The sequence below is a fragment of the Physeter macrocephalus genome, chromosome 10, assembly GCF_002837175.3.
Source record: "Physeter macrocephalus isolate SW-GA chromosome 10, ASM283717v5, whole genome shotgun sequence".
NCBI classification, from domain to species: Eukaryota; Metazoa; Chordata; class Mammalia; order Artiodactyla; family Physeteridae; genus Physeter; species Physeter macrocephalus.
The window spans coordinates 42,972,552-42,996,654 of record NC_041223.1 but is presented as its reverse complement, the minus strand read 5'-3'; the positions used below and the strand labels follow the sequence as shown (position 1 = coordinate 42,996,654).

General features: G+C 34.9%; 1 protein-coding gene and 1 long non-coding RNA gene across 3 annotated transcripts in view; one reads left to right on the top strand and one right to left on the bottom strand.

Annotated features, from left to right (window-relative positions):
* The window catches only part of LOC114486960 (uncharacterized), a 110,550-nt gene that overhangs the window by 59,126 nt on the left and 27,321 nt on the right, over positions 1-24,103 (top strand). The gene's annotated exons all lie outside the window — the stretch shown is intronic.
* Positions 2,477-24,103, bottom strand: part of FAM184A (family with sequence similarity 184 member A) — a 128,099-nt gene continuing 106,472 nt past the window's right edge. Inside the window, exons 10-18 of the mRNA XM_024122470.3 lie at positions 23,587-23,799; positions 21,398-21,551; positions 17,748-17,875; positions 16,171-16,355; positions 15,585-15,731; positions 9,179-9,296; positions 7,108-7,212; positions 4,413-4,615; positions 2,477-2,823 (exon numbers count right to left, since the gene is read on the bottom strand). Coding sequence (XP_023978238.1) covers positions 2,742-2,823; positions 4,413-4,615; positions 7,108-7,212; positions 9,179-9,296; positions 15,585-15,731; positions 16,171-16,355; positions 17,748-17,875; positions 21,398-21,551; positions 23,587-23,799 — 1,335 coding nt within the window. The 3' untranslated portion in view covers positions 2,477-2,741. The remainder of the gene's footprint in view (positions 2,824-4,412; positions 4,616-7,107; positions 7,213-9,178; positions 9,297-15,584; positions 15,732-16,170; positions 16,356-17,747; positions 17,876-21,397; positions 21,552-23,586; positions 23,800-24,103) is intronic.

Genomic DNA, 24,103 nt, shown 5'->3' with positions numbered 1-24,103 from the left:
AGAATGTTATGGGACTTCTTTGACCATCTCTTTAATGTTATTACATGTAACCCAGTGACACAGTTGAAGGTTATAAAATTGTTGCTTGTCTCTTCTTTCTCCTTCTCTCCCTCCCCAGTAGCAAAATATGATAAAACACAAACAAAACCCATCTCACCCCCATCTCAGTCTATTACCTTCTCTGCCTCTTTCCCCTTACCTGTATAGCCAAATGTCCTCAAAGAGGGGTTTTCACTCACTCTCTCAACTCCCTTTCACCTCACTTCTCCGGAATCTAGCTTTTGCTCCTGCCATTTACCCTGACTCTGCTTTTGCTAAGATCATTTTCTAGTTGTCAAAACCAGCAGACACTTTTCATTATTTCCCTTTCCTGATCTCTACAGCACTTGACACTGTTGGTTGGCTGCTCTCTCCTTGAAGCATTCTTCTTCCACAACATCATGCTTTTGGGGATCTATAACTCTACTTCTCATTCTCATCCAAGGTCTGCCTGCCCTTTAAGTGTTGGTGCCCCCCCCGCAAAGTTCTGCTCACAACTCTATTCCTTGTTGTTTCATCCACACACCTTTGGCTTTATTGATCTCATATATGCCATACTCCACTCCAGACCCTTGTGTTTAACTGCTTCTGTTATTCCAGAGAAACTTTAATTTCAACATACCTGAAATCACACTGCATCTTTTGCCCACGCTTCATTTTCTTTCATATTCCACACGTATCTGTCACCAACTCCCAGCAATTCTACATTTTCACTCTTTATTCCCTCATTTCCGTTCCCATGAACAGTTCTTCCTTTCAGTCCTCATCTGAACCAATTCAGTAAACTTGAATTGGTCTTGCTGTTAGGTCTCCATATTTTCTGAACAAATTGTGGCCAATATGCTGACTAAACAGTTTAAAACCTAACCATGCTATTTATTACCTGCTCCAAATTCTAGAGGATCAAGTTGAATTCCTTACTAAGCATTCCAGGTCATTTGTAGCATAAAGAGTACAGGTTTCAACCTTTACGAGTTGTGTGTGTGTATGTATGTCTGTATAGTGGGGGGATGACAGGGGGAGTTCACGTTTTTCATCTGGGTGGTTGAAGGGTTAAAAAATGTTAAAATTATACTGTCTAATACAAGGTAGGTGCTCAAGAAATGGCTGCTCTCTTATTATGCCCCATGGTCCTACAGGATTACACTGAGTTCTTTGGATGCAGCTGGCCTGCTCCTTCCTGACTGTTGTTTCAGCTTGTGCCTTAACCAGACAGACCAAAGGTGGGGCTGTTTAATTCCTACTCATCCTTCAATATTATATATATTATATATATACACAATATTATACTTGAGTACCACTTGCATATCCAGCTTAGGGAGCTTGACACCGTAGGCAAGTAGCCACCACTTAGGTAGCAATCACTTCCTCTTCTCCACTCCCAATGTACCCTCCCCTCCATAGAGCTGATTGTGGCCCTTCTGATACTGCTGTAAAAAACCGTTTGGTACTGAACTATTTCAGCGAGTATACGATTAGCTCCTTGAGGCCAAGTGTTCATCTTTGTATGCCCATAGTCACTTGCAGGAGTTCTAATCGTCAAATCTTTGGTAAATAAATGTCCAAATTATAAGATATGTATAAACTAGGCGCAAGAAAATGAGCTTATAACTGTGTTTTCTGAAATAAGCATTAACCATTTTTTGTCGGAAAATTCAATCTCTTAGTTGAAGAAAAAATTCAAAGCAAGCATTTTATAAGAACTTTTTCTCAGGATAATTTAAAGAACACACTACCAGCCATGCATACTCATATGCAGTGGTTTATTCCTTGAAGATTTTGTGAGGATTAAATGAGATAATCTTTCTACTGGCCCCTCAGCACAGTGCCTGACACATAACAATCATTTAAAAAGTTGGTCTTTAACATTATTATAATCATTCATAGATCATGTTCACCCAGGTTCTTCTAAAATCCACATTACGGATCAACTATATTTGGCACTCTTAGAAATGGATGCACTCTTTCAGGCCGCAGGATACAATACAGTAGCCTGCCAAGGTGGACTGAAAACTTAAAGAAAAGTTCTCATTAACATGTGATAGTGGTTAGTTGGGTCCATGTTCATGTGTCAGTAGTAAATTGCCTATTTAGAAAACAAGCTGGCATAGATGCTGTACTAGAAATCCTAGGTCCTCAACTATCAGAATTATTTTAAAAAACAATATAAATAAGTTGGCAGTATTTTATATACTTGAAAGTCCATAATTTCCACATGTGTTTTCATTCTAGCCTTGTAAACTTAGAGAACACAGTTACAGTTATACACGGAAATGAAACAAATTAACAGGTTGTATTTCCCTATCCTGATTTTGTTATTGAAGTAATTTGATATTTTATTATTATTATGTAGTAAAACTTTTTCTGGCAAGTCTTAACCTGGAATTAAAAAGTATTTAAAAGTTAAAACAAACTTACTAGCAAAAAAGAAACACTGTTTGTTCTAACAAAATTTATTATGCAGTAATTACAAAGATTAAAGACTCTCCCATCTCAAATAAAAATAACTGTTATAATTACACACATAATATAGTACCTTATAGAGTGATTCCAATAAATATCACAGGAAATACAGGGCATTTTCAATTGGAGAGACAAATACTTTCACCGTGTCTGACATAGGAAACCCTGTACACATAACGATCTGCATAAGGTCATGCTTTTAGTAACAGTCCGCCTAGAACTGTGCCAAAGCAATTCTTTCAGAATGTGAAGTACCGGGCAAACCACTCCTGGCGCTGGGGATCTGGAGAAGCCACCGGGGAAGCTTCACTCTGAGGAGGACTGAATTCATAAAAAGAGAGACATGTAACCCAGCATTAAGCTGTTTTGCAAAATGAAGGGAAAAGCACATAAAACATCAGTGCAGATGACCACAACTGGTTCCCTACGTTAGGAGATGCATTTTAAAGATCTGCTACTTCCTCTACAATGGATTGTGTTCTCCACTCCATGAGAGTGCAGCAGCAGCTCAGATGAAGTCCGTGAAGGAGGAGCCACATTACAACAATTACAAGAAACAAAAAAATCAAACAGTTGAGAAAAGTCAGGTGACCTTCTTGGAATAAAAAAGTTCGGGAGGAACTGTAGGAAATAAGAGAGAACCAGATAACATTCTTCTTGTTCAGCACCTTTTCTCTTTTAGTTAATTAAAAAAAAATTTTAGAATCTGACACAAGCATTTCTTACAGATGTGTCCTTAACTATAGCTAAATTAAGTAACTAAACCATGGTATAATATTTTTTTATATATGTATGTTTATATTAAACTTCCATAATTCCATAAGCAGATACTCTAGGGGAAAGGAGTATACTAAAATGCCAATTTCCCCTCCATCTTCAAAGTTATATAATTTATACTTATCCTAACTCTAACTAAAGATTCTTTGGGCTAGTTAAGAAAATAAAAGAATCCCTACCGTCTTTGGGGGAAATTACAAGGCACGCAACAATGTGTAATGGAAACTCCAGTAGTCATGTTCCTTGAGCCCATGCACATGCATCTTACTGATACCTGAACATACCCATGCACAAGGGAAAATAAGCAACACAAAATATTTAGCAGGAGACACATTCAAAGGTGTATTTGACTATTTTTCATTCTTGCTATTTTTTTCTATTTAAAATAATGTCATTAACTAGTCATTAATCACTTAGCCTAGAAAAAAAAAGTAGTCTACCTGTATGATTATTACTAGTGACACTGAGACTTAGTAAGAATAAGTCAAAAAATAAATTTTAAAATAGCACAAGATCAGTACTAGTAAGGTAAGCACAAAATGACAGCACTTTCTAATTATTTAATGGATAAACAATTGGATTTCATTCAAATTTTATTTGTTAATACATTTATTCAAGGACTCTGAGATAAAATTGGAATATTAATTATAAATTTTTTTTTCTAAATTTCCTACTTCTATCATTAAGTTCCCAGAGCTTATATATTTTTTATTTTGGCAATAAGTGCATATATATTTATAAATAAGCAAGGGAAAAATAAACAGATAAGAAACAAAAGCCACTTAATAAATAAAAAATACCTTGAATTTCTGTAATAAAGGGGATGGATTATTAATGAAAAACTGGTGATAATTCTAAAAATGAAGCACCAGTCCATAAATATTAAAATTCTAAGCATATGAATTACATTAGTACCTCTTTAAGCATTTAGAAAATTGACAAGAAAATAGAAAAAATCTTTTTAACAGAGTTAAAAAGGAGTTCTCTAGAGAGGTGGTGAATATATTTTGAAAATATTTCACAGTAAAATTTCTTTTCCTAGGCTGTTCTTAAAGTAGTGGATTTCTGCAATGTAAGAAAGTAAATTTCTCAAGTTAAAAAAGAAAAGAAATCACTGGTGAGACGGGGCTCACCTCAAAAATGTCTTGGACTCTTTGGGTGGCACTGGCTGTGGAAGTGGTTTGCTGCTGTTGAACTCAATATCGTGGACTGGAGAATTAGGAATGGGATCCAGGCGGTTAGGATGTCCATTGCCCACTCCACCAGATTCCAGAGCACTTAGATTGGGAACACTCACAAACCTGTTTGTTGGTGATTTATTGTTCTTCTTCTTTTGCTGTATTAAAAATAATACATGTGAGGACAGTCCCTGCATAAGGACGAATGAGAAAATAGGAACAATAGAAGATACAAATTTGGCATGGGAAAATTTTGGAAGCCGGATGTTAAGATGAACCAGTGTTACCCACAGTGTGGTCTGGGGATCCTTGGAGGTGCTCTTTATCTACATGGAATCCTCACAGACAGACATGCTGCTAGGACAGAAAGAATGAGGAAGAAATGTTTAGGAATGGTTCATGGGGAGGAGAGGAGGGGGTGGAAAGAAGGCCAAGGGATAAAGAATACTGGGAGGAAAAGGGAAAGGGGGAAACAGTAGATCTCACGGATACCATGAGGTTAAATGGGTTTAGGCTAAAATTAGGAGAAGGTGAAAAGTTAACATAATTTTAAAAGAGAGGTCTGTGAACTTTAGCCATCTGTCAAAGGGAGGCAGTCCTTGCCTGGAAAATAAAAGGAATTGAGAAAAATGCTTGGCAAAGTAGTTTGAATCAAATCTCACATTTCTACCTAAGACTTAGAGCTGACCTAGAGAAATAATTTGGTTTTAAATTCACTGCACCATCTCTCTGAAGAGGGAAGATGAAATCTGTGTACTTAAATCTCAATTACCAATTAATTGGTAGTATTACCATTAGCTCACAATCTTTGAAAAAAAATTAAAGGTTATAAAACAAAAGCGATCAATGTTTTTTTATCTTTTAATTGGTCTTTAAAATTGATGGATGAAATACAACTTCAGCTTATTAAAAATCTATCAGCTTTCAAATCATAAACTTTATAGTCTCTATTCATCTGTAGATTCAATGAACATCATCTTGCTTTGTGTAATAAAAATTAACATAAATGTGTGCTAATTTATGGAATAATTTTTTGCAAAATGATTCGAGTTTGAAAAAAATGCAATTAATAGACAAGATGGTCCTTTTCCTTTACTTATAATGATCTCAACTATCTAGACATTGTCCTTTGTCATTTTCTGTGAATCATGAAGTCTCTGAAAAGAAGCCTATTTTAGCATAACTGCAAAAAGAAAGGAAGAACAATATCTTCTTCAGAATTATTTGTGAAAATTGAGTCCCTATTAGGAGTCAAAATTTACAAAGATGTATCTTTAGCATTTTCTTGTTCTAGTCATGAGAGGGCATAATTAAACCCACTTAAGGTTTCTATTTTAAGAAATCAAAAGTATCATTGGTAAAGTTCTACAGTAATGGTTTTGTGGCTAAAAATGTAATTCCAATAAAATAGGTAAAAAGGAAATATTTCTAATCTTGTTTCAACAAGTCTCATAACCTAGCTTTTTAATTAAAAGCTTATTTCACCCTAAATAATGAATTTAAAAACTGAAACTAACTATATTCATTCATTCACCAGTTATTTGTTTGAGAGGCCTTTATGTGCCAGACACTGTTTTGGACTCTGGAGATACAGTTATAGGTTTCCTGACTTTAGTCATTCCATTTTGCAAATCATTCAAGTCATTCTGTTTTAATAAACATTTAAGTTTAAAGTTTGGAGCACTTTAAGTTGTGAAGAAAGGATAGATTCCATCTTCTTAATAGATAAGTTTTATGAGCTTTGAAAGCAGAAATTTTTCTGGCTAAGGGCCTAAGAAATTAGATATGATGTGCAAATTAATTAAATCTGAATCCAAAACATCGCTTTAGCACGGGCATTTTTATTTCTACTACTGATTTCTGCTAAAAGATATGTAATCCCTATAAAGCCCATATACATAATTATTTATTCTTTATTACTTGCTTTATTCACTAGAATAATTTGTAGTAGCTTATAGAAAACATGATGAAATTTTGCAACTGAACAAATATTTACTGAGTACCCACTATACCTATAGCACTATGATGGGAGTCATAGGAAGCTCGGGTACAAAGCTGTATAAGACTTAGCCATGTCCATTTCATTTATCTGCAAGGCTCTTCTATCTGTCCTAAGACAGCAACAAAATGTAAGAATAGATCATGTTCAATTTTAATTGTCAAGAAAGGTGATTAAGACTGAGAAGTAAGGCCCTTCTCTGAAGATTAGTGGGCAACAAAATACATGTCCAACCCAAGGCCCATTAAGATGGCAGGCCTTAAGTCAGGGAGAGCTGTTGGGTATACAAGGCTTGGAGTACTTTTCAAGACCCCATAGAGGACAGTGATCACTAAGGAAATGACAAGAAGATATCCTGAGGAGACTCAGAAGTGAGTTTTCTTTTTTTAAAGAGATATAAAAAAACAAAATGGTATAACCAAGGTTTTATAATATTAATAAAATACTGTTTTAAGGAATATGAATTCTCAACAAATAAATGATTATTAGCATCTCATGAGTATATAAAGAATTCATAGATTTTAGTCCTAGATTATTAAATTTAAGAAAACGTTTTTTGGAAGCTTTATTTTCTGCTGCTCTAAATATCTTATAAAAGTTTTAATCAAGTTGTAAACCATATTCCTATTTTACAATGTTTACAGCACATACCTTAGTCAGTGGATTAATAACACCAACAGTAGGACTTGAGGTAAACACTTTGTTGAAGTTAGTTTCTCGATTGACTAATTCCAGCTGATAAAATTTATTATCCTCCTATGCAAAAAAATTACAAACACTTCTTAAACATTTTCTATTGAATATTTTAAAACTTAATTGTATAAATGCCATTTCATTCAAAATTTAATATAAAACCTGAATGAAAATTTATATACCTTATTCAAAGATTTCTAGACCTGACTGTCAGGTCTAGAAATCTTAGAAATCTTAAAGTCTGCTGGTGGGTGAGTTTTCAACACATTTCAAACCCTGTGCTCCAGGATTCTTCTCTACCCTTTCATACCTTTTCCCTCTAAGGCTAGAGCTAAATGTTTTATTTGGCCCATCTCTTTTCCAGAGGGCTGACTGTGCATTTTGAGCAGGCTTAACCTGCATTCATGGAGCTGCTCTGTGCATGGCTGAGTTATTTCCAGACATGAAGATGGCACTATGGTATATCATTTTCTTGAGTACTGGAAAAGTATTTGATCTTGCCTGATCTCCTCTGTGAGACATCAATGTATTACAGCAATGGTAACCACAGAACAGAGAAAAAGTGAATGGCCCATGCAGAGATAAACCCTTTGCCTTTGGCTTCACCAACAGGTGCTAATTGAACAACCAGACTGTAGGAAGTAAACACATAAGTGAATGAATCACTGTGTGTGTGAAAGGCAGGGTTGTGTGCTCTAGGAGAACTAGATTTTCAACGCCCTCCTAGTTACCACTGACCATCATTAATCTCAGCCCATGTGCCTCACAGTCCACAGAATTAGGGTGTAGTGAAAAGACTGTAGACCATTCCCTGGCTAGAACTGGAAAATCAACAGCTATTTCTACCATAGATGAAACATAGTAATATATTTGCTAATTTCATATGTAGAATATAAGGTAATTTTTCATGAATCTACTGCAATCAGATAGAGACAGAGCAAGCTATGATGCCTGTGCTCATGTTCACAACGCTTGGAAAACTGGGTGGTTATTGGGATGAAGTAGCACATATTCTGTCTCTCCAATGCCTGCTCCTGGGCTCCATCTATGAACCCCAATCAACTACCTGTTGCTTTTTGGCAGGAACTTCTAGTCCCATACAACAGGATGGCTTTCCTAAATGCTAAGAGAAATACGTTAAGGAAAAAGGACTTCAGAAATAAATGCTCTTAGGCTCTCTTTGCATGCTAATGTCCAAAGTTTTCATGAAGAGATCAATGAGTAAACAGAATGATTAGCATTCTATTTCTAGTTTTACTCTGATTTTTGTTAGTGGCAGTAAAAAGCAATATTTTCATTATTGATCAGGTTGTATAATTTTAGAAGACTCTGAAATGTTTTATGAATTTTAAAACATCTGTGTTTTTTTTTATTCTTGAGGAAAAATGACTTTAATGAAGGCAGTGTATTTATTGTTAAATCTGTATTTTCTTCCCTGATGGACTTCTCAGAGCCACTAACATCTCAGTGTGTACTGAGACTCTCAAGACAGAGCCTGTAGCTTTTCTTAGGCTAGAACCCTAAGAAAATAGAATCCTTTTTCCATGAAGTATGCCTTTGGATCAGGTTTTAGTGGGACACACTTTAGGAAGTTAACAAGACTAACTGGAAGTGTGCAATGCAGGCTTGTGCATGTATGTGTTGACCGTTCTTTCCCATCCACTTCTAATTCTACATGTACAGTACACATACACACACACACTTCAATAGTATATTAACTGTATACTGGCAATAACATATTATTAAACATTCAATATGTATTAAAAAGTATTTCTTTTTAAAAATTACTGAAAAAAGACACAATCTCCTTACCATAATACCAAATTTAAAATTTAAAATTACTTTGTATTTCTTATCCTCATTCATAAACATTTTAATAAACATTCAATCACAATATATATATTTTATACTTTCAACTTTTGTTTAGCATTATTTAAAAATATTTTCTCATGTTTTCCCAATCAACAGTCTACAGATTACTAACATGGTTACACCACAACCCCCTACCCCCCAAACCAAAACAACTTACCATTAGTTTCTTTATGACCTGATCTCTTTCTGTAAGCATGGCTTTTAATTCTCCAATCATCTGTAAATCTTCTGGTTTTGATTCTCTCATTAGATATTTTTCTTCCATCTCTTCTAGTCTAAAAACAAGAAAACCTTTCATTGATAGGATGCAGACATTCTTTTGCAATGCCTATATTTTTCAAATTGGTTCAGTTGAACACACAAAAATTTAAAATCAAACTTTTTCCGTTAAAACTTGTAAGCATAATGACATGATTGCCTCAAGAGGTAGTGTTATGAAAGGCTCTCCAAGTGCAGATGATGTTATTAAAGGCTTTGCAGATTACTTTTGGAAGAATTCACTCATTTTTAAGTCATTTAAGTGTATATGGGAATGAGGTGAGGTATGATCTGTAGAAGAAATAATATACTGAATAATACTAACCTAGCGATGCAGGCTTGATGCTGGAAATGTAGGCTTACTAATAGGAGAACTTACCACATATATGATATTGTGTGATGACATAAAGTTTGTTAACATATATAAAAAGGACAAGATACAGAGGAAAGGGGTACAAAGGACACACACATATGACATCATTCTTTCCTGGTTTATGGGAAATGCAGTTTACAAATTCTGCATATCAGTTAATATACTGAACATATAAACTGGAAAAAAAAAAAACCCGGTTCATTGGATAAAAGAAGAATCATATTTCCTTCTAGGCCTGTTCTGCCCTGAATGAAATGAGAAGGTAATAGAACTAAATGCCACTGAAGACTCTAGAATAGAGACCATTTTTTATGAGCAGAGGTGCCATGGACCCTGCAGAGTCTAAGAGTATAGCACAGGGCAGAATGAAGAGGATGCAAATGGAAACTGCTAGTGTAGTTTGAAAAAAAAGCACTCTCAATTTTAGAAAATTCAAATAATTAGAACAATTTTAAAACTTGTTTTCAAAATATGAAGAATAAACTAAGCTCAACAAAATTATGGTTAATGAAGATTCACAGAAAAATTTATTCAGTCAACAAATATTGAGTAACTTCTAGATGATCGATCCTCTAGGTATCAGTGATCCACTCCCACCCTCCAGTTCCAGAGGGGTACCAGAATCTGTGCATTTTAGTACTTTTAGTAAATTCCACTAACTCAGCTCAAGCCAAAGACTTGGAGATAACATTTTTGGCTCCCTACCCAGCCCCATGGCTAAAGTTCTAATCTGGGAAGTAGGGAGGTATGAGGGAGAGGAAGTGTGGGGTTAGGGAGTGACTGTCTCAGGATCAGTTGGGACTTCATCGGTTCCGTGTGAGGCTAGTTTCATTATCTTCACTTTTGTTCTTCTGTGACAATTCACTGAGCTCATATAAAGTAACCTTGCATTTTATCATGATGTGGCATTATATGGGCAAAGGTTTATATTTTATGGGCAACGGTTTTGAGAAGCTTGAGAAACGTGGAAAAAGGCATTTGCGTTTCATACCAGAGTAGCCACAAGATGTCACTGGAGTACTTTATCAGTAAAAACAAGGTACAAGATTTTTGAACTGTTTCCTGCAGCTGAACAAAAATACTTGGTAGTAAATGGTCACTAAAAAACTCAATTTAAAGCCTTATTTAAAACTATTATGTCTTAGAATAATTCTGAATGTTGCTTTTAAGTATGGAAAATTCAGAAAGCATCTTCTTGGGGTGTAAATAAATACATGTACTTCATTTGTAAAGTTAAAAAAAAATAACTGTTATGTCTTTTTGTTCCAGTACAATGAGAAGTTAAGGTAAAGTGAGTCTAAAATAGTCAGTTACTATCCCTGAACCACCTTTTTTGCATAATAAAGGTCTCTGAACTTAAATTCCAGTGTATGTTTTTGTTTAGTTTCAACATTCTTTACCTACAAAATTATTATCAGTTAATTTTCTCCACAAAATATCTTTACAGCACCAAAAAATTTTTTAAAAGATACCTGGATAGTAAAGGGAAAAAAATAATTGATTAAACTGAAGAAACATCCATATAAACACAAATGGGAAAGCATTAAAGGAGAGAACAAGTAATATGATGTAGATTTAACCTGCAAACATATTCCAAGAATTATTAATCTTTCAAAATCCTGATGGGGGAAGCACACTTCGTCCTCTTCTGATGCCCATTCACACCACCACCAGGCAGTCAACATTCTCCCTTTCAGTTGCCCCATGCAACTCTCTAAGCCAGCTGCTTCCCAAAGACTAGGTGTGAATGACTAGTGATACAGGAGACAGTTTAGTTTGTTCTCCTTTAATCTTTCTGACCACAAGGAGAAAGTCTGTTTGGTTCTGTGTATCTTGACTGGTCTTCATAGCATATATGCTTATTACTCTGTTTCACAGCACTCAGGCAGGCCTCAAGCATCAATGCTAGCCAGGATCTAATAATACTGTTGTATTTTCACCAAAGTCACATTTATATAGTTATAGCTTAACTTCTATTTAGAATAATGGATGACATTTTTCAGTAGTGATAATGGTTTTACTGCAGAGTTAAAAATTTAACAGGAAAAGCTGATTAAGTTAAAACAAGTCAATTAAAAATATGAAGAAAATAATATCATAGGTAGCCAGAAATGACCAAATTCCCAAAGGCTGTATAGGAAAGATTAAAGCCTGGGAAGCACTGCCTTGAGGGAACCACACGAGTACATACAGACTTTTACTCAAAATACAGATTCCCATTAGAAGTAATAAAAAGAACAGACAGAAGTAGAACATATAAAATTACTAATTAGGGTCACTGCTGGATTCTCCCCAGGCACGCACGCCCTGATTTTTTTTTGGGGGGGCTCTGAGAATATATAGGTCAGTGTCTATGGCTCATGGATAACACAAACCAAAAATATGAATGCATAAAAAGCTGTATAAAAAAGTTTCCCAGTTGATAGTCCTTCCACACTTTTAAAATAAATTGACAAAAAAAATCAGTAAGTTGAGATTTTAGAGCCAAACAACAGTATTATTAGTCACTAATGACTAATTTCTAAAATATGATTAAATTCTAAAATAGTCATATCTATTTTAGAATTTTAATTGTATAAGATGAAAGAACTCTATTATACTGTCTCCTACAGCCTTAAGGAAAGGAAATATAGTAATTCAAGCAGCTTAATGTCAAACTTCTCTTTCCCATAAATTACAGGCACAGATTCAGACTTGTGACAATAGAATGACTTCATCCTTACCTCACAAGATTATGAAAATAAGCTGTATGGCAACTTAAAAATCAAATAACAACAAAAAACTATTAGAGTATTATAGATTAAAAAAACTCAAACAACTTTTAAGGAATAAGTAATTCTGGTGTGGTGGAGAGCTTCTTTTTAATTAGGTATTACTGACCTACTTAAAGTCCAACTACAGAAACTCAAATGTTTCCCCCAAGAAGAAATTACTTTTGGCTTCAGTACAGTGAGAAGTTAAGGTAAAATAACCCTAAACAATAATAACCTCTGAACCAAACTACCTTTTTTGCATAATAAAGATCTGCCATGACTCCAAGTTCTGTGTATATTTACATTTAGCTTAAACAAAGTTCTTTAAAACAGCCCATTCTCATTTGTTTCTAAAACAAAAACCACGACATATTTCTTAGATACAATGTTTTTACTAAGATACTATACCACTCAAGAAAATAAAACAATTTCTATAGCATATCTGAAAACCTAAGTAGACTTTAATACCCAGCACTAGAGAAGAGGATTTCTAGTAATAATTCCGGAAGACACACAGAACTCTTACCACCATTTCAACGATGTTTAGAGGGTACAGTCCCTCCTTTAAACTTTTGTCCCCATTTCATTTCCCTGGAGTCCAACAAGGTTTGGGGCAGGGACAGAAGCAAGAAATGTCCAGCTGCTCCAGAGGCCCCTCAGCTCCAGGCTTCAAGTGGCAGGCTGACCCATGCTCCTCCAGTCCTGCCACCATACCCACTGCCAAGAATCCACAGGGCTTTGCTGATTTTGAAGTTTTAAAGTCAGCAGGCAGTTGATTAGGAACTTCAGTAGGGTACCCTTAGTTCTCCGAAACAGGCTGAGAATAGTTCAAAAGTTGTTCTCCCCAGTTCCTTAAACTGGAATGGACCCTCCCCTGCTTTCCATCTGTTTAAATCCAAACCATTCAGCACATCCCAGCAGGCTGCATTTGAGGATATGGGCCAGAAATATCCAACTGTCTAAAACTGTGCTTTTCAATATAGAGGCCACTAGCCCATATGTGGCTATTTACATTTAAATTAATTAAAATTAAATGAAGTTAAAAATTCAGTTCCTTGGTTGCACCAGCCACTGTTCAAGTGCTCAACAGCCGTTGTGGCTAGCAGCTACTATACCGGACAGAGCAGATATAGCACATTTTTGTTATTACAGAAAAATCTACTAGACATTGCTAGCCTAAATACAGTTGTATATGTGTTTGTTTTTTAACTAAATGAGTAGATTCCTAAAACTAGAGATTAATTACATAATAACAGCAGGTGAAAAAAGAAATATGATTGGTTAGCAGAGACCTAGTTGAAGTAGAAAACAAATGGTAGATCTAGAAAAACAGATAAAATATTTGACTTACGAGTAACACTAATCCTTTGATTTAAAATGAATATTAAAATACTAAATTATTTTCTATCTACTGAAAGTTCATAATGCGCAAAACCATAAAAAACGGAATAAAGTAAAAACAAAGATATAACCCTTTCTCTTTGTAACGTAACATTCCTAAGGAGACCGGATACACAGACAGACAGGTTATTCTTTCTGTGAGCATGTCTTCTCAGAGTATGAAGAGGGGGATACCAGGATTATTAGCCTCTGCCTGATAAACAACACTGTGGTCACTGGGGTTCATTGTAACTCATCTCTGCAAGATGCCTGAGATTATGAGCTTTTCGACATGGCAGGTGTGCAAGCTCTTACTGCAGCTCACAAGATTTAAAAATTACCCCCAATAACTGCAAACACCCAGAATCACTGTGACTGGGGAAATGACCTCATGAGTCTCTTTACCATTTCAAGGGTAACTTTATGAAGTGGTAAATATTATAGGAAATCTTCAAAGATTTTATTTGTGAAATATTCATTGAGTGCCTACTGATGTGAAAATTCTGTATGTGTCCATTAGAAAGAACACCTCACCTCGGAGGTCTCTGAAGTAAATGCCAGTGACTGGGGGTCTGTTTTCTGTTTCAGCTGAAGTGGATGTGGGCATATGTGGTACAAATTTAACAAGACTTAATGTGAGGCTTAGCTGGTTAAATGGATGAAATGCGAGATGATTTTTAGATTGGAGGAAGGTAATAGGTAGGAATGACATAGAAGGTTATTCTAGACTGTAGAGGATAACACAGGAGACTCTTAGAAGGAAACTGTGAGGGTCAGTGTGGCTGACACAAAGGTAGCAGACAGGGAACACGGGTGGCTGTGGGATGAGGCAGGAGATGGCACGCTGGAGCTAAGAGTTTAAGTTTGACTTTGACACTGAGAGTAATGGGATTAAGTCACTATTTTGACTCTATTAAAGTATATGGAAATATTTATATTTTTTTATGAAGGCTTTTTAATTGATTGGAAGAGGAGAGACTGAAAGTGAATAAACCATTGCAGCAGCTTAGAGTAAATTATTTCTGAGATAACTTAAACTGGACCACAGTTTAGGCCACAGAGATGGAGTGAATGCCAGGTGCATTAGCTATAGAAGTTTATAAGTAAGTGTGTAGGAAAGAGAGGAGCTATTAAATATTTTTTAAAACATAAAGCAATAATTATAACTTTGGGTTTTAATGATATTGGAGCTACTATATATGAGTACTAACTTTGCGATGTTTTACATTTATGATTTTTAAAATCATAAAACAATCAAATGCTTGTAGGAATTCAAACAATGTGTAAGTAGAGTATATAAAATAAAAAGGAAGTTTTTGCTCTTCTCCATCTCCAGTACCTCCTAACCCAGTCCATAGATGGAATCACTACCATTAAAATTTGTATTTGTTTCTTTAAGATCTTTTGATACTTTTGTAAAATATGTATTATTAGTGTATATATAGGATCATAATAACCCCATTGGTCACAATATGCTCTTTTTACTTAACACTGTATAACGGGTATCTTTTGAGTCTTCACCATGGCATGATGGTTCATGATCCTGAGGGACAGTCTTTGGACAAATATTGTCCTAGTAGAACCATAGCGGTAGCAGCTGATAAAACATAATTGTTCAACTGCCTTCTTGAATTAAAGAATATATCACATTAAAGTTACCATCTGTAAATACAGCACTTAAGTTTTCTTTTTAAAGTATCATTTAATTAGATTCAAAAAACTAGCTAATCTGAGGTTAGACACAGTGCTCCTCAGTTTATTCTCCACACATGAATTTTCTTTAATACAATGTGACTTACGACACTTGTAAAGCTGCATTTATTTCCTTGAGTAGCTCGTTAGTCTTATTAAAATCTGCCCGCATGATATTTTTCTCTCTGAGGTGGTCTGCTGTCATGACATCCAGCTCTTTTTCAAGTCTCTTGTTTAAATCTTGTTCATGCAACCTGTTTAATTTATTTTTAGTTAAGAAAACGTTATTCTGAAGTTGAGCTTTCAAAACTTTCTACATTCTAACAGATTTGAAATGGTTTTAGGTATAATATACAGAAAATTAGTGGAAACAGCCTAAAGTAAAGTACTTACTTTGCTCTAATCGTCTAGCTTGTTAAAGTTGTCTCCTTTAATGCTTTTTAAAATAACATTTTTAAAAGATTTTAATTACATACAATTTCCAAAGTTAGTGAATGTATATACATCTTTCAAAATATAAACATTTCTTCTACATTCAAATTATAACATAGTCAACAAATAAAGTAAAAAGTGGTCTTCAATATCTTACTAGAAGGCTATCTAGTCATAAAAATAGGCATGTATTGCTAAATACCATTGCAATAGTCTTTCAGGTAACACTGCAAATTCCTTCTGTGGTGACTGATGGCATACCTCATCTGTTGGTTGGATTCACTTCTTATTCTGAGAATTTCTTTTCCCTTAAATTCCAATTCTTTGGTTAGGGCATTTATATTTTCATGAAGGTGCTGTACTTCCTTATCCAAGTCTGAGATGTGATGCTCTCTGTGCCTGACTTCGTCTTGTAGATCTGTTATTCTACACATGTGCTCCTTACTCTGAAAAATACAAATAGTTCTTAAAAGTTTTCTGCATATTTACTTTCTGTGTTTAAGGGAAAGAAAATGACATACTGGAATGTCAAGTGTAAATCTGACATTGCTTCAAAAGCAAACTGCTGAAATAAGGAAACCTCGAGGCCTCCTCTATTTTCATATATCAGTATATAAGAAGGGTTTATATGGATGCAGCTTAAATAGTTTCAGGGCCACAGGGGACCCAAAAGACCACATAAGCACATCTCCCTCATTTTACTGATGAAGAAACCAATACCCAAGAGATGATTTGTCCAAGGATGATCTATGATCAATGGCAGAACTGATATTAGAATACAGGGCTCCTAAGTACTCAATAAGTTACATGGTCTTGCAGTAAAATGCTCGTGCCATCGTCCTTTAATTTAAAAAGGACCTGCATCTATGGAGGCCATCCCAATATATACACATCCCATTGCTTAGAAGACTTTGTCTGCTTCATGCTGGTCTAGCAGTTATCCTGTCTGACAGATAAGCTCCCTTCCATTTTCCTACAAGTCACTGTTTTCTGCAAATTCTGCAGACCTAGACATTGTCAATTTCAGCAGCAGCCTAGTTCGAGAGAATATAAGTTCCCTCCATGGTTATAAGGTGGCTCATTCAAAACTTTCTAGTGATGAAGAAAAATTTGAGCTGATCATTTAACATATTTGAAGACTAACAAAGTGAAAGAAGTCATAAGTAATAAACTAATAAACAGGGAATAGCCTTCATTGTACTATGACTAGAAATCCATTCATCCAGGCATACATTCAGGATCACAAACTATCTAATTAAAGAAAGTACACTTGGCTAATGAGCAAAATTTAAAAAGTGTGAATAGTAGCTGTGCTAGTGATATGGAAATATAAATTATCTTTTTTCTTCCTGAGGACCTGCTACTTCGATAGCTGTGCTATCTGATATGGCTGTTTAAATTAACTGAAATTAATTAAATAAATTAATTAAAATTATTTAAAAATTCAGGTCCTTGGTCACACTAGACATATTTGGCTTGTGACTATCATAGTGGATAGCACAGATACAGAAGAGGTCCCTCATCATGGATAGTTCTACTGGACAGACACTGCTGTTTTATTGTATTCTGTTTTCACTCTTTGTATTATTTATATTTCACTGTTCACTCAAGATGCAAATAAAATTCAAAATATTCAATTAAAAGGTCATAAAATAAACTGACCATTATACTAAAGTTGAATTATCTAACTCCCTTTAAAAATAAAACTCTTTAATATAGATAGTAAATAATTACTAGTGAAAATACTAGTTATTACAAAATAGTTTTCAGAAAATTGTGAACATTCAAATCTCTTCACCTTTATTTAAGAAGACATCACAGAACAGAATGTTCTTTACCTGTCTTCTGCTGATATCTATGCTTCTCTCTAATTCCATTTTAGCGGCTGCCAATTCTTGATGATGATTATGCCGTAACAAATCAATTTCAGCTGCATGTTGATGGTTTAGTTCTGAGCGTAAAGAAGCTGGAATCCAAGGAAAAAAAGATTTAGTGTATTTTTAAAATATTAGTATTTCAGATAAAAATCATAAAAGTTAGAGTATTATTTTTTAAAATTAGGACACATATTCCCATTAAAATATCATAGGACTGTCTATGCCTCTTAAAATACTACATACTATCATAAAATATAAATTTAGAGGTCATCTGGCTTTGAAGAGGATAAAATTTTCAGCTGCTCAAATGGATCAAGGTTTTCTATATATGTTTTCAGTTTGCAAGTAAGGTGCTAATGGAGAGGAAATTTTTAACTCTTCTCACTCACTAGTAGAATAACACATTTTAGAGTTGAATGGTACTATAACGTATATTTAGGAGGCAACTTCCCACCCACGTAAGACTTCTTCCATGATATCCCTCAAAGATGTTAAGCACTGTCTGGTGAGTGTTCTTAGTGATTTGGAAGTCATTATTTTTATCTGAATTTGAGATTATTTCATAGAATCCACACTTACTAAATGCCAGGTACTGTACTATGGGAGAATAAACTATGACCCTGTTCTCATAACTGCACAGGCTAGAGGGAAGGGCATCAAGGAATTAGGTGGGATATCAGAGATGAACATTATAATGAAATACAGTGTTTCAGTTATAATGAAAGCAGGGTGGTGTAAGAACCCAGATTTCCTAGGAGAGGGAAACTGGGGATGCTATCAACAAAGGAATTGTCACGGTAACACAGTCTAAAAGACTGAGCTGGGGCTCTCCAAGTGGAGAAAGATAAAAGCATTCAGGAAGAAGGAGTAACATATGCAAAAGCAGAAAGAACCCGCTCTGTCAGACAAGCTATAAGAAGTTTGGTATGGCAGGCGCCCACAGAGCAAGTGGTCATATTGGAAAGAAAATGGAGCCCAGCCTGAGGAAGTTTTAGTACAAAATGATTTTTACTCCATGTTTAGATTCATGGTCCTCAAACTAAGATGTGGGTGGCAGTGTGCCTGAGGGACTTTTAGAGTACACATGATCATCTTCCAAAACATGAATTTTACATGAAGATTTTTGGAAAAGCCACTGTTTTTAATGTTAACACTGAATATATGACTAAAATACAAGTTACAAATTTCAAAGCTAAAACATGAGACTTCAAAGAAATGCTGTGCTTGTAGGAAGTCAATTTAGGCTCCTCCCGAGACCCTCATGTAGGGCATAAGTTCAGTTTCCCCTGGTGTTAAGGGCTGCTTCAGTGGAAAAATTGACAGGACCTGGGGAAGGATATGAGGAATCACTGAAGGATTTAAAGTGGGGAAGTCACATGGTGAGATTCGAGTCTTGCAAAAATTAACCCAACTGGAGTTTGGAGAATGGACTGTGGGAAGGAAGATCAGCAAGAAGGTTGCGGTAATAATCCAGGTGAGAAATGATACGACCGTGAATTAAGGGTGGCGAAAGGATGAAAGAAGAGGAAACAGATACAGAGAATATTTAAGAGGAGGAAATAACATGATGTGCAAGTGAAAGAAAAAAGGCTGAATACATCTCCCAGATTCATGGTTTTGGCAACTCAGTAAACAGTGATATCATAAATTCAAGTGGGAGGTATGGGAATGCAAATATACTTTAGACCTGAGGGAGATGGTGAGCTAATATTTTAAAACAGAGTGTGAGTTAGAATATCTAACAGTCTAATAAGCAGTAAAAAATATAAATCTAATTCACAAGGAAAGCAGATTGGTCTAGAAATACATATTTGGAGTCACAAGCACAACAGATGGCCGTTGAAGCCATAGATATGTGTGTAAAAATAGAAACAATACAATTGGAAAAGAAGATACACAAATGGCAAATGAGCACATGGAAGAATGTTCAACACCATTAGCCATTAGGGAAATGCAAAGTAAAATTCACAATGAGATATCACTACACTCCTACCAGAATGGCTAAAATAACAAAATAATGACAACATCAAATGCTGGTGAGGATGTGAAGAAACTGGATCATTCACACATTGCTGGTGGGGATGTAAAATGGTATAATCACTCTGGAAAACAGTGGCAGTTTCTTAAAAACTAAACATACAATTATCATATGACCCAGCAACTCAACTCCTGGGCATTTATCCCAAAGAAATAAAAACTTAAATTTGCACACAACTGAAAACATACAGATGTCCTTCAGTGGGTAAAGGACAACAAATATGGTAGGTCAATACCATGGAGTACTACTTAGCAATAAAAAGGGACAAACTATTGATACATACAACAGCCTGCATGAATCTCCAGAGAATTATGCTGAGTGAAAAAAGCCAATCTCAAAAGGCTACATATCATACAATTCCATTTACAACATTCTTAAAATGACAACATTATAGAAATGGAGAAGAGATTAATGGTGGGGGGAGGGAGTGAAGTACATGTGGCTATAAACGGGCAGCAGGGATACCATGGTGATGGGAATGTTCTGTGTCTTGACAGTATCAATGTCAACATCCTGGCTGTGACATGCACTTTAGTTTTGAAAATGTTACCATTGAAGGAAACTGGGTAAAAGGTTCAGAGGATCTCTCTGTGCTATTTCTTATAATCTCATGTGCATCTACAATTATCTCAAAATAAAAAGTTTAAGAAACCACAAAAAGTCTTTTGTCTACAAAGACAAATGTATTTAAATCATGTTTCAGTGGATACAAGTTCCAACACTTCGCCCATTTTTACCTCTCCTCGGGAAGAGGAGAGAGCTATAACGACTTGGCCTAGAACTCCCAGCAATAGGAGAGATGATGAACTGGGTCAATTGGTTTTCCCTTTGACGCCCCAAATATTCAGAACACTTTGGTCTTCTTTGTTCTCAATTCTTACTTGGAAAAGAGTGTGCCACTGAGGTGTGACAAAAGATGTCAAAAACATTAGGAGAATTTGGAAAAAACACAAACAGAAGGAAAATGAGATGACAGGAATAAAAAGTCATTGAATGACACTAAAAAACAAACAAAAAATCCTTTAAATACATATTCAGTTTTTCTTCCAAACTCAATTGATCTCCTATAAAAACTATAGTGATTTTAATACCTCAAAGATAAAAGTCCTATTTAATAAAAAATCTGGAAAATATCCAAACAAAAGTCAGACCTAGACATGACCTTTCTCACTAAAACAAAATCCTTAAGTGGAAAAAAACCCAATATGATGATCTAGTCTAAAGACATGTGGCTCCATCCTTATCTATTCCTTTCAGTCACTGGATAGTGGGAAGCCTGAATGTTCTGACTCCGTTTAGTCCCTTAATGACAAATGGAAGCACCATTAGGTGTTGCTTACAGAGCCAGAGTACTGAGAACGTTGAGGGGACCTCACTTTACTGTTTGTGTTCTATCCATTCTACTCTGCCATACTTGCTCCTTCATCCAGTAACTTCAAATAAAATATGAACAACACTTAGATATTCATTTTGATGTTTCAAAAATTAAGAATAAAACTTTGTGATTTCTTGTTGAATTTTAAGTTAGAAGGATGTAAAAATAAATGACAGGATTATAATCTTTTCAAAATACCAAGCATAGCCTTTCCTTCATCTTCTAATTCAAACCGAAGCGTCTGAAGTTCCTGTTCCATTTCTATCCGGAAGCCCTCCATTGACTCTCTGTGTGCATCTTTTAATGACTGAAGCTCTGCAGAATGTTTCTGTTGTAAATGATTTTCAAGAGCCTAGAATAAGAGAAACATATTCAAATTATTATGCTAGAATATAGGAAAGGAAATGGAAACAAAATAGAAAAATTACTAAAACTCAGTTATTATTCAAGGAAAACAAGTCTTTTTAATTCATTTTTAAGAAAATTAGATATAAGATGATCATCATTAGAAAATAAATTAGTAGGTTCACTTCAGTAGAATAATCATCGTGAAATCAGGTTGAGTCAATATATAGTGTTTGAATTGGGATACAGACTCTTTACCTAAGGCAGTTTTCAAATAAAGCTGTTTTCTGAAGCTGCTAAGGGACATAAACCACCTAAAATTAATGAATAATTCCTCTGTGTGCACAGACTTAGACTTAGGAAAGAGGTGGGGGAGGGCAGATCAGAAAAGATCTCCTTCTGATCAGGAAAAGAGAGATGAGAGCTTTTCCTACTCCAACCTTAACAAAATTTTTGTAGCTATTTTCTGTAGTCATTCTTTGCTCCTGCATTTGTGAACAGAAGCAAAAGCTGAGAGGAGGTAGCTGGAAAAGTGAACTAAAGCCCTTCATGTGATTAGTTTTAAATGCCTAGCCAGAGAGAACAGACTACACGTGGCCAAGACAAAGAGAAGATATATGGCCACAAGAGAAAAAAAACAGAGCTCACGGTACTTCAAGTTTAGAGTGAACTGTAGCACTCAGCCAGGAAGGGTTTTCCTTACTATAATCTATAACATGAAAGGTTTCTGAGAAAGATACCACATTATAACTAGGGCTGTGTTTCTTCAATCACTACTCTAAAATGCTACTTTAAAAAATTATTATTTGACAACTCATGTTCTTTCTGAAACATACAGCATAGTTCCTTTGGATACAGGTAAAATAAAGGACTTCTCGTATAGAAAACGTGACTTAGGTAAGCTTGGCTACCTAATGACAGACAATAAAACTGCCAGTTCTGATTTCTTTTGAAAAATGATTACAGTTTTGAAAGGATTGAATGTGTAAGATTAAAGCACTGATATGAAAGCTTACAGGTTATCACAGTTCACAAATGGAATCCAATGAATAGATTATTTAGTAATGCGAACAGGTTGAATTTTTAACCAAAGGAACTTCCTTGATTTTCTGGACAAGATCAATAGACTACAACTTACTGTATAGGCAAATGAGTTGTTTTTAAAAGAATATGACTTTTTTGTTTTAACAATCTTTAAATAACATACCATTTCTTAAAATAGTATCTGTACCCAAATAAAGGATTAAAAATGTGTATCTGTAATAACTATACATGAAAATTACTGTTAGTAACACTTTTTCTATCAAATCTTTATCTTTATCCATAAGGTCCCTAGAAGAAATTGAAAAATACAGTGTTAAGAAGTGAACTAAACCAAAATTAATCACACTAAGGCTATGTCAAACTAACATTTTAACACAGAACTAAATAATGGATATGGGGCGATTCTGGCACATAATTAAACAAATAATGTATCTGTTTAAGTCTTTTTTTAGTGATTTATTTGTATCACTACTTTTCATGTAGCTGTTAGGGCTGTACATAGGGAACTATACTCTTTTAAAATGTCTCCCATTTCGATTCATTGTGAATTCTGTACATAAGAAAAAGTATGAGGGACAAAAATGTGAGATTAAAAAATATAAATTCCTTGGGTACATGTGTCTTTTGTAGATCCAGACTGAAAGAGAAAAATTAAAAAGTTGATGAAAGACTATTGTAAGTTCAAGATAGTATTAAGTGATTACAGTGGTTACAACTAAATTTATTTAATCACTGCTAACACATGACAAGCCAGATGGTGTATTAGTTTCATCATGAACTTGGCAATATCATGGGAAACAGAAATAAAATTTGTCTGCTATAGTGTATAATTAGTGTCTGTTTAATTACTGTGACCCCCTATAAGAAGTCATAGCCTAGAAAACACAAATAAAGCAATATATAATTTTTTGGAGCAAAAAAATGAACTCTTTAAAATTAGAAGGCTAACAATTATTAGGCTGTTGATTACATTTGAACATATGTCACTTTAAACTTACTCTTTGTTCCTTTTCCTTTTCTTCTTCCATAGTTTGAAATGCAAGGACATGTGCTTCTTGTAAAGATTTATGTCTTTGTTGATGCTGTTCCTCTAATTGTTCAAGCTCTTGTGTAAGTCGCTGTCGTTCTTGTGTAAACTGGGCTTGCAGTTGCTGCAAAGAGGTCTGAGACTGGGAAAGCTGCATCTCCAGATTGTGTTTCAGCAAGGAAATCTATGCCACAGAATGGTACACAAAGAAGAGTAAATACAAGGCATGTTTCACATATTGCCTATCTAAGGAAAAAAGCATTTCAAAGATACTAACAAAAGCAAAATAATTGCCTTAACAAAGTGTCCACTTAAAATGTTTTATAATATATCATAGATATATAGATAGATATAACTAATCATAGATAACTAATCTTTAGGTATTACCACTTTTATTCTGTTTTCAGTAATTATCCTAAAAATTGACTGTTTTAGGGCTTCCCTGGTGGCGCAGTGGTTGAGAGTCCGCCTGCCGATGCAGGGGACAC